This window comes from Lytechinus variegatus, chromosome 1 (genome assembly GCF_018143015.1).
Source record: "Lytechinus variegatus isolate NC3 chromosome 1, Lvar_3.0, whole genome shotgun sequence".
In the NCBI taxonomy this organism is placed as follows: Eukaryota; Metazoa; Echinodermata; class Echinoidea; order Temnopleuroida; family Toxopneustidae; genus Lytechinus; species Lytechinus variegatus.
In genome coordinates, this window is record NC_054740.1 from 32,984,981 (window position 1) to 32,996,683 (window position 11,703).

The 11,703-nt window shown below is 37.1% G+C and overlaps 1 protein-coding gene across 1 annotated transcript; it reads left to right on the forward strand.

The window, feature by feature from the left end:
- The first annotated feature begins 204 nt into the window (after window positions 1-204).
- LOC121411800 (GH3 domain-containing protein-like) lies at window positions 205-11,703 on the forward strand. The gene is made up of 8 exons (XM_041604667.1): window positions 205-296; window positions 3,237-3,427; window positions 4,687-5,542; window positions 6,036-6,171; window positions 6,703-6,867; window positions 7,474-7,616; window positions 8,898-8,974; window positions 11,248-11,703. The coding sequence occupies exons 1-8, from the start codon at window positions 266-268 to the stop codon at window positions 11,464-11,466; spliced, it is 1,818 nt and encodes a 605-aa protein (XP_041460601.1). The 5' UTR covers window positions 205-265; the 3' UTR covers window positions 11,467-11,703.

Below are 11,703 nucleotides of genomic sequence, written 5' to 3' on the forward strand. Positions count from 1 at the left end.
AACCTACATGTACGGTGGCCTTAAATTACAACATTCGATCGGGCCAAGCAATTATGAAGTCAAGCCTCATGCATGCAGCATTACAGCCGGAGGCCCCGGTCCGATCCGATCCCCGGCGCGACGGCCGGGCGTCCCCGTGTGGCGAGCGCTGCACATGCACTGACTGTAGCTGAATCAGTTGAGACGTGCGCCCTGTGGCTGTGTTGAGCTGTGGAATGTTGTTAGCTGATATGTCCACGCAGAAACCTACAAATTCTTGGTAATCATGGGGATTTTTCTTCGTATGATTGGTGCAGGTAATTATGATGCTACAAAAGTCATCAGGTCATACTCATAGATAATAAGGATAGACCAAAAGCTTCGGTCTCTGTTAATGTTATGTTGGTTGTTCAGCTGAACTCCGTTGACTTCACTCACCAAATACAAAAAAAATGTTAAAAAACTCCTCGAAACAGACGGCTGCCAGCTGTCTAAGATAAGGACAGCTTGCAGCCGTTTGTCTCGAGGAGTTTTTAAACATTTTTTTTTATCATTTAATTTTATTTCTCTAAGTCTAAGTCTAAATTAGCCAGGCAGCCGGCAGGAGGCTTTATACGTTAGACTTCTTAGAGAGTAAAAAAATCATTTACTAATGTAAGGTTACTCTCAACGAAGCCAGGGGCCGAAAGGGTATTTCCAAGAACTGTCTTTCGTGTCGCCCATCTTTTATGATGTGCTAGGCCTATAAGCGGGGTGTTTCTAAAATTTATGATGGTGGGCCCCAAGTCTGCGCACCTAAGTAACAATTTGAGTTAAGATTTAACATGAATTTCTTCTTATTTCACAACATCTTTTGGTTAGTAGTGTTCCTTATAAAGTAAGTGTACCAAATTTCTCATTAAAAAGTGAAAGGACATATAGGCCTAGTCTAGAGAATTTTCTTGAAAAAACCTCGGGCAGTCATTTTCAGATTTAAAAAAAAATTGTACCCCATGTCTGCGCACTCATTCACTTTGCACACGATTCGGGGATTTTGATGACAAAGGCTGCATTTTGAGGCCGTCACATGCCCTCAATTCATTATTTTTCCACCATTTTGAGTCGGATTTTTTTATGAATACCAGTCTATGTAGTGCATGTGTAAAGTTCGTGCTCGTTTCGTATCTTCTGTAACTTAAGTCGCTCAGATACGCGGGTGCGCAGACTTGGGAGACAGCGCAGACATGGGGGAACTGACCATACGATAAAAAATAAAGAGCCGTTAGCTTGCTTTTAAATCAAATTTTATACAATTTCATGATGTATCACATCATTTTATAATCAAACATTTTGTTTAGTTTAACGGACGAATAAAATAAGTGGGCAGATGATTTATTTAAAATGCTTTTCATATGGCGCGTCATAAAAAATGGGCGATACGAAAGACGGTCCTTGCAAGGACCCTTTCGTGAAATCAGCCCCTGGTCTTCCTTCCTATTCATTCGCCCCCCAAGATTTCTAGTTTCTAAAAGATCTAGCCCTTAATCATGTACATGGGATAAAACTTCATTTCAAAGTATGTTATGGATTTTATTTTTAAACAAGAAGTCATAAAAAAAAATGAAAAAATATGGAAAGATGAAAGAGACTTGCTGGATGTTTACACCGCCATCTTGTTTTCTATTGTTCTTCTCCCACGATGCGGACGCTTGCAATGTGTAACGTTGGGGAAGAACAATAGAAAACAAGATGGCGGCGTAAACATCGGGCAAGTCTCTTCCGACTTCCAATGATATTTTTACTAACGTACGTATGCTATACTCTAAAAGGTATTCATTCTGATAGGACAACATTTCAACTACATTGTGGTGAAGTTTGAAAGAAATCTACCGGTAGGATGGGGGGTCAGGTGTCCAGACGCTTTATATTTTTGAAGCCGCCTTTTTGTCTTTGGATTACACTGTCACTAAAAATACGAATTTTATAGTTGTAATCATCTTTTATTTTGTTCTCTATAATATTTCCTGACATTTTGTACTAAAAACTGACAAGACTTCCCTTGTAAATTTTTCGAAATGACTTTCTAATATTGATCGTCCGGACACACAACCTGTCCAGACACACAACAACTGGGTATACTGACGCTAAGTGTGTTTTCTTATGTCCCTGTTTCGGCGGCATCTGTAATTTTTGGGAGTGTTGGGCACTTTCATATATGCCAAAGTACCAGTACATGTATGTGCATTTTTGTTTTCTATTACTAGTGCACCTTGGTCCCAATCAAAGTCTAAACTTTTCCTTAAAAAAAAAACAAAGATTAGGCCGACATATTATTGAATAGGCGATATTTACAAACTTTAAACTGCCATAACTTTCTTGTTACTTGGATTATTGGAATGAATGAGGTATTAAATGAAAGGTCTTGATGAGCTCTAAATGATGCTATGAAGCAAACACCTAATTTCTCAGATTTTTTTTTTTTTTAATTTACCAACCTGAATCATTTCGGACATTTCTACAATATCGATTTCATTTTTAAACAAGAATTCATTAAAAAGTGAGAATTATATTATGCAATGATGAGAGAGACCCGCCCGATGTTTATGCCGCCATCTTGTTTCCTATTAGTATTGTTTTTCCCCATTTTCTTCCCCAATGTTACGGACATGCGTGTCAGCAGTGGAAAAAATGAACAAAAATGTTAAGTAGACTTTGTTTTAGGTAAAGGGTTTGCCAGTATCGCGATCTCAAAATTTTATATCTATCAACGAATGTGTGCTGTGCTGGAAAGGAAAACCATTCTGAAAATGTGATTTTACTTTGCTTTGCGTACCAAAGTTTTGTTAAGATTTAAACAAAAAATTCAACAAAAACTTGAGTCAAGCGCAAATTTAAAAGAAAGGTGAATTTATATCAGATGGACGGCAAAATGCTATAAAATCGATCATTACTCACATTTTTAATGATCTCTCTCTTCTTGCAAAACAATATCGTTATGCTTGTTGAGAAATTTAGTTTTGTTTTGGAACGGCTGCGAACGGTGGCAAATTTGCTAATCTTTTGTCAATATTTTTATGAACATACGGTACTACACTCATCCCTGAGTAAAAAACTCTGCTCCTCTGCTATTTATATTGAATCATATGGAATCGAGACTGCTAAGGACATTTCACTTGATTGACATCTGATCCCATTAGGAATTGCAGTGGATATTACTATGAAAATGAATATCATTTTACTGTTCACTAATTATAAAATGTTCTCTCCCATTTTATCAGTTATTGGGGTCCCTGTTGTAGCAGGCTGTGCTGCTGGCATCTATATAAGACATGACTTCCAGAAACTTCACAAGTCTAAAAGCCACACGTTTGAGTCGGCAGCTAAGCAGTATACAACAAATTGTATCTTTGAGGTGATTGGCAGACTTATGAGAAAGAAGCTCGATATGGACTCTCAGAACTGTCAGGAGGTGAGAGAAACTTTCCTTTGTTTAGTGAAAGTTTATTTGCTTGTGGAATGGATGAATTAGGGTGGGTTTCTTACCTTTAAAAACTTTGTGATTTTATTTTTTTTAAGTTATTGCTCCATCAATATTTAATTCTAGTGGTTCAGCCAACTAGAATTGAGATTTATCTGGAAGTCACCTTAACTGGAAAATAGAATTACCTTTATGATAGGTTATATGCATAGGGGGCTCAGCTAGGACCATTTCATAATTTACTTAATTCCAAGTGTGGGGTTGAAAAATAATAGAGTTTATGGGGGAAATAAATGTTTAACTGAAGAAGGGAATAACATAAGCTCAATCACGCATCAAACAGAAGCAAACGGAGAGGAGAAGAGGGAACTTAACTCGAAAGACACGGGAACATAATAGAACTTAACTCAATGAAGTCTGGTAGTGCACTGTTTATTTGCTGGGCTAATTTGCCTCAGCTAAACTCATAATGGCAATACAAAATTAGCATATATTTAAATTACACAAAATCAACCAATGAAAATAAAGAGAATGGAGGAGCCAACGGAAAGTGGGAAAGTCTAATTCATAAAAATAACCAATAAGAGATAGAGGATGGAGATGAATAAGATGTTGGGATGATTACATAAAATGTTGAACAAAAGAATCAGATGTGGGAATGTAATGAATGAACACATCTGAATAGGAAAGGAATGACAGGAGAAGTAGGTTGAAAGTCAAATGTAAATGGATGACAACAGAAGCATCAGGAATGAAAACAATGCTGAACTAAATACCAAAGCTTGAACTGTAAATAACTAAACTATTAAAGGAAACAAAATGTCAAAATAACAGTCCTACACAAGTTTTGAATACTAGAATTTTATAAGAATTTTGTCTTGAACAATCAGGTTCCACCAGTTCAAACATTCTGACATATTCCTGTGTTGTTTTTCCCCCTTTTTCGTAGATTATTTCACACAGGGTCCAGAATGCCAGTGGTATGCAATCAGTTAAAATATTTATACAGTCTGTCTAGTGGTGAACAAACTTAAGGCTCCTCCACCAACTGCTCCTGTCTTAAAAAGAGTTAGGATTTTAGGTCTTAGGTTGTTTCTCAAGTTTGGTATAATCTTCAGATTTTCAATAGGAGTAATTATGGCAGGAGCAAATTGTCTTGGAACCTTGCCTGGATATTCTGGTAATTACGCATAAAAACTGAAGTCAGATTATGAGGTCCAGTATTCAAATGATTAATTTTCCTTTTCCAGGTCCAGACAGAAATCCTAATGTCCCGGCTGCAGTCAGCAAGTGAAACAGTGTATGGAAAACAGTTCAACTTTGCTGATATCAAATCCCCTGAGGATTATTGCCAGAAGCACCCACTTACCAGGGCCAGTCACTACCAACCCTTTGTCCAAGAGATTGCTTCTGGTATGCATCATGTGCTTACTAAAGAAGATCCCATCATTCTCGCTGTGACATCCGGAACATCAGGACACCATAACCTTGTTCCAATGATCAAGGCCCAGACAGTGTATTTCTTGCTAAATGGTGTTACTGTCTGTCTGGACTCTGTGCGTAAGGCTATTCCAGAAACACGCCACCTTCGGCGAACTCTCAAGATATTTTACAATCCAAAGTCACGCACCTCCCCTGGAGGAGTCCCCATTGGACCCAACTCGGCCACTCCAAAATCATCTGAGAAGTTCATTGACATGTACAGCACCCCCATGGCTGCATTCGATATTACAACTGAAAAGGAAGCTTTGTATGCGCATCTACTGTTTGCTCTGAAAGACAGTGAGATTGGGGCCATCGAGGCAAATTTTGTGCCTCTGATACATAATGCCTTTGTGGAACTGGAGGAAAATTGGGAGCAATTGGTGCAGGATATTGCCCATGGAGAAGTGCACCCTGAATTGAACATTCCTGAAGATGTGCGGCAGAAATTAAATGCCCTCTTGAGTCCTGATCCAGAAAGGGCTGAGGAATTGAGGAGGGAGTTTGAGAGAGGTTTTGACAACATTGCCAAGAGAATATGGCCCAATGTTCAGGTCATCTTAGCTGTGGATTCAGGGGCTTTTCAGGTTTATGGCAATATGCTGAGAGAAAAGTTCACCAAAGGTATGATGACCCTTGACCTACATGTTTATAGTTGGCATCAAAGAGGAGCAATTTATTTTTCTTAATCAAGATTGTAATATGGAGACAAAGTTTGAGAGAATGGTATGATTCTGTTTCAACAATAACTTACAAAATAGAGAATTCGATATCTGAAATGAACATGTTTAGCATTTTGAAAAGCTAAAATAGAGTAATTGTATGAAAATTGAAACCCTTCCCATTTTGCAGTCTTTGGAATTGTTTCTCAGACTTCCTTGTAAAAGAGATATTTTTAATTGACCATGGAGTCCTAATTAATTGCAAACATTTTATGAGAAAGAAGATGATAACAAACATGTAAGAGTCTCCAGTAGTATTGCCTTAAGTTAAATGTGCAATTGTGATCATTGTAAAATTGCTCAAAAGACAACCAAAATTGAGATTTCCATTGCAATTACCATTCATGATCAGTTATTTTTTAAGGTAATATTTTCATGTTTAACTCCTTTATTAGATATTCCAATTTACTCATGCCTGTATGCTGCCAGTGAAGGACTCATTGGAATCAATGTCTGGCCTCATGATGAAGAAAGACGTTATATATTAGTCCCCAGGAGTATGTTCTGTGAATTCATACCAATTGAGAATAGGTGAGCGACAATCATATTGATTGCATATATGGTCAGGTGCTCGAGAATATGCATACATGCATGTGCACGATCCTAAGTAATATAATACACACTTTACATCAATATTTCATCATATATTCAGAAACAGATGATATTACAAGTCCAAATCAAATTGGGAGAACTATGTAATTCAGACATTTGATGCAGAGCCCCAATATGCAGGTTTCATTCAGGTTTTTTTTTACTTGTAGTTTTGAATGCATGCCAATCACATATTACCTGCAAGCTGAAGAATAGTTTTCTTGAAATTGTTAGATATTGAGTTTAGTTGCTCCTTTAACTTCAAATTTTATATAACTGCACAAAAGACTTTCCTATTGACTAGTGCAATGTGGGGAGTGCTTCATGGAACAATCTGTCAGTGATTTCCACTGATGTATTTGTTCTGAGCCAATCAGGTGCAAGGATTTCAGTAGCTTATAACATAAGTCAGTGAAAATCATATGGACTAATTGTTTCAGGAAATGCTATCCTGATTACATTCATTTTCAGTGATGAAGAGCAACCTGCTACCCTTCTCATGGATCAGGTGGAGAAAGGATCCACATACGAACTGGTACTGACCAACATGAGTGGGTTCTACAGGTACCGCTTTGGGGACGTCGTCCGTGTTACTGACTTTTACAATAAAGCTCCTGTTGTTGAGTTTTTATACAGGTAAGTGTCAGGTTGCTTGATATTTTGTTTATAGAGTTGTTGTTTACCTCCTACATGTACATGGTTTTGTGGGGCAGATAGTGTCTGGAGAGGTGGGAAATGTGAAAAGTAAATTACCACTTGGCCTACACCCACTTTGTCTACTTTCCAATTTGATTCATCTCACATGGTCTTATCCTAATTATCTATTGACCGTTTGATATAATTGCCATTTAGCTCATCTACCATTGTGTCTAATTTCCAGTTAGGGTATACCCATTTTGCCTAAATATCCACTTGGTCTAAACACCACTTAGTCTATACAGTGCGTATGAACCAAAGTTTGATTTGATAAAGTGCAAATAATAGGAAGACAAAGAGGATATTAAACCATCCAAAAAGATAGTAGAATAAGTGGGTTTAGCCATGATGGTGTTAGCTTATCTGAGAATTAGACCACTTGTGAGTAGGCCAAGTGGATACAAACATTTAAAAATCTCTATTCAAATCTACTTAAGAGTGAGTGTTCTCAACAAGCCTTGACTGTCCATGATTGCTGATGCACCCAAATCAACTTTGTTAAGTGATTACAGACTGATCAGTGTGATACTGTATTTCCCCTTTCAGACAAGGACAGTTGTTAAACCTGAGAGGAGAGAAGACTTCAGAGGATGTGATTTTCAAGACAATCCAAAAAACCCTAGATGACTTGGGTGAAGTATCCTTAGTAGATTACTCAACTGTAGAGAGCCCCTTACTCAAGGAGAAAGGTAACTATCATTCAATTATTCATTTTTTATATCAGTTTATGTTGCAATGGATATTTACATGGTATTTTGATGTAAACTATCAATGCATATCAAAATGTTGTTTGGTTATGCCACTATTGAATCCGAGGATTGAAAATGTGTACAGTGCAACCTGGGTATAAATATTAAAAAGGTATAAATATTGAAGAGGTATAATGAAACATTGTCTGGCTCCCCTTAAATCAAAAGTAAAACTAGAATTTTATCAGCATGTTGTCAACCTCTGTTCATATCTAATAAAGATATCTTGAAACAAAGGTAACAGGAAATGTCTTACCCACAGCGCTTACAGACCCTTTCTTGGTTTACTCTCGAATCCAGAAGGAAGTATTTAATGATGTCATTTGTAATCAAAAACCTGTATAACATTGTATTATGTGAGGCGGTCAATGACAATATAACGGTCCGATCACGCCAGAGTGAACACACAATCCTATTCCACCACGTGAAAGCCAGAACCGAACGTTTGCACCAAACTGCAATACATAGATTTACAATTATATGGGAAAGTATGCCCTCACATATCAAAGATGAAATTGTATCTGGAAACATCTCAAAAGTTCTGAATCTCCTTCGTCGTGAAATTCTTTGTCTTTTTTTGAATAATTAGATGTCTGATTTATAATATTTCCTTCTATAAGTTTAATTTATTATTTTCCCCATTGACCAATTTCAACTAAAGAGCAAGTTTAAATTTATACACTAAATTTAATCCGGCCTATTTTAGCCTCAACATCATGTCATTTGATCACTCTTCTATGGTTTTATCAATTCTTATTGTCCTATATCCCATTATTTATGGTAGATGCAGTATTATATATTTACAATTTTAAATTTACGATTGCTTTAATGTTTGATGCTTATCATTTTCATGGTCGTAGATACATAATGATGTGATTGGGGAGGTATTGTGGGGGTTGACTTGAGGTGACAAAGTCACATGTATGACCATTGTATTTTGCCGATTCTAAATATTTTCATTTTTTTATTTTCACCATTAGTGTTATGACCTGGATGGGGTTGGGAGGTTTGGGGAGGAGGACCTGTGGGTTATGGCTATTAAGTTAGCCTCTTCCATACCCAGGCAGCCTCTCCAACTCTCATCCAGGTCTTATTTTCTCTATCATGTACAATTTTGATTGATCTTGTCTTTGATCTGTTTGTATTCTTTGTCTTTTGAATGCCAAATAAAATAATAATAATAATAATATGCATTGATCTTTATATTTCTTGTACATTTAGCCTGGAACAAGACTCCACATTATGAAGTATTTCTTGAAGTGGAAGGAAAGGTATCATCTGAGAAGGATCTGCACAAGGTGAGAGGAAATGTGGATGCAGGAGGAAAGTAGGGAGGAATGGAAGAAGGGTGGTTGTAGAAGGGGGATAGGATGGGGACCAGTAGAAAGAGAGGGAAGCAGACAGGTTAGGGGCGGGGGAATAAAGAGGAAAGATGGAAGAAGGACAGAAAGAGAGTTGGAGGAATGGATGAAGGAAATAGAGAAGGATGAGGGAGTTGAGAGGGGGGAGCATAGGAAGTGGGGTATCCCGTAAAATATGGTGCAAGTTGTGACATTTTAGAATTATTCTAAGCCATTCAAACGATCCTAAACCTAGGGCGAAGCTTCATCTAATGTATACTGAATGAGCCCACAGAGAACCTACTGTTTACTCTTTGGTGGGTGGCCGGCGAACTGAGTGAAAGCTGATTAATATGACAATTTATATGAGACAAAAGGTCTCAATGGATCAAATCTCCGGGGGGGGGGGGCCTTTTCAGTTCCCCCCTCAACATTTTTCGAGATACATATGCTCAAATATTTTATACTTCAAGTCTTCCGCAACTTTTGAGACCAAATTTGTGATGCCGGGCATGTGGTTACAAGTTATGTAAGTGCATGTCAGACCAAAATTGCTCAAGAACATATATCCTGTTCAAAGTCAATACAAAATCTGTTTCTTGTGGAATTCATAAGTGACTTATGAATGATTATTCTCACTTTTATTGACAACAGTCATTGATTTGATGCTATTTGTGACTGAAATGATGTAGCAATGAATCTTGTTGAAACAAAAAATATATAAGAAATTTAAAAAACAATAGAATGCATAAGAAACTGATTTTGATAGCAGATTTTTTTTTAATTTATATTTGTTAGGAATGGCACAAAGAATATTTTCACCACAAATGAGCTTTCTAGGAGCTTTATTTAGTGACATAGTGCAAAAAAAGTATGATTTCATAAATGAATTAGCATAATTAATTCATATTAAAAAAGATCTTATCTTATCTTTATCTATGCAATTGTGTAGATTATGTCATTCTCTACCTTTGTGCAAATTTTTGTCACGATTCGCGGCCGAGTTCTTTAAGGCCTAAAAGGCACCTTGGTAGGACTTTTAGCTTGCAAAATAGCCCAGGTAAGTTAGGGTAAATGGGACACCAAAAATGTCACAAATTTTGGGTCCTGTAATTCATGGAATCTCCAGTCCCAAGTACAAGTGTGAGGGATATACACAGAAGAAAGCAGCAACCCAATATAGATAATGAAGGAAGATACACATTAGATTCACGATGGATGTTGTCAAAGAGAAAGAGGGATATTTGTTATAGAGTACATACAATGACTTTAGTAAGACAGTTTGTTTATTGTTAAGCACATATCAAGGGTTGTGGTATCAGACAGAAATGATTCTTAAAACATATCAGTACTGATTATTGATTTGTTGATAAGTTTATCTAAAAGAAATTATCAAAAACTTTCCTTTTTTTTTTACAATCACATGCACAGTTTGCAGAGTATACCCCTATCATGAATATTAATTTTTTCAACTTGAGATATAAATCATATATGAAAGCGACATAAAATTCCATCCTTGTACAATACATCTGTACAGCGTGTAGAAACGCTCCAATGTATAAAGGCAGATTATTATTGTTGTTGTTGCTGTAATATTGTGTACTGTGTAATTATGATATAATATAAACATATAATAAAACAATATTGACTGGCCTTGGGGCGATACAGCATATATCGCCCGAATCGTAGACGAGGGTGTTATCAATTTTAGTGAGGGTGATATATGTCCTTTCGCCCCCAGGCCAGTCAATATTGCTATTATTAACCAAATCAGACATCTAGAGCAAAAATCGTTAGAATTTAGATATTTTTTAGAGATTAATAATGGGAATCAATTTTGTCATGTTGAGCAGACTCGGCCTCTGAACTTTACCATTGTGACGTAATTACCATTGTGACGTAAGTGGCCTGGGGACACAGTATCCAGCATTGTCTTAACTTGATTAACATTGTGACGTAAACACTGCGCTTTTCAAGGATGCGTACAAAAACGCGTAGAATACCCGGATATTAGCGCTGCCTTTTATTGCCTTCTGCATTTCCACGCATTTTCTCATTGACTTTTCTGAGCGGGCAATAAATTGGGCCCATGGATAAACAATTGAAAATTTATTGACCGGCCATTTCATCCCAGTCTTAAGCAGGCAACAATGTATCAAAGTTGCCCTGCTCAGATGTCTGATACGGTTAATAATATGTTTTGTTTCTGTGTCTCAATTTGCCCTTAATAGCTGGATAAGAACTTGCGGGAAGCTTCTTTTGTCTACAACTCCTTCAGAGAAAAGGGCAGCATTGGTCCCATCAAGGTCCATTTGGTCAAACCAGGGACATTCAGGAAGTTAAGAGAACATCTACTGACCAACACACAAGCCTCCATCAACCAAGTTAAGATTCCAAGAGTCCTGAAGGTTGACCAGTCAGCTGATGTTCTGATGGCAGGCATAATCTAGGGCAAAGAAAAAAGTACTTTTGTGGCTTGCATAAAGCCTGGCTCATGCTATGGGATTCATTGCGTTCAGAATTTCAAAGAAATTGTGATAACGTTTGATATGGACATTCCAGCTAATAAAATCTTACGGATTAGAGGTCAGAATAGTGGTAGGACTGCTGAAATCGAAATTCAGTCCAGTTCAAGCCTCCCCGAATGAATGAAAACAAATTCAATTCCAAATCGTAATGATGTCATC

Excerpts from the sequence above, each read along its gene's own strand:
- LOC121411800 (XM_041604667.1), top strand. The coding sequence starts at position 266 with ATGGGGATTTTTCTTCGTATGATTGGTGCAG. Across the intron at positions 297-3,236 it reads TCTTCGTATGATTGGTGCAG|TTATTGGGGTCCCTGTTGTA; the intron begins GTAATTATGATG and ends CCATTTTATCAG. Across the intron at positions 3,428-4,686 it reads ACTCTCAGAACTGTCAGGAG|GTCCAGACAGAAATCCTAAT; the intron begins GTGAGAGAAACT and ends TTCCTTTTCCAG.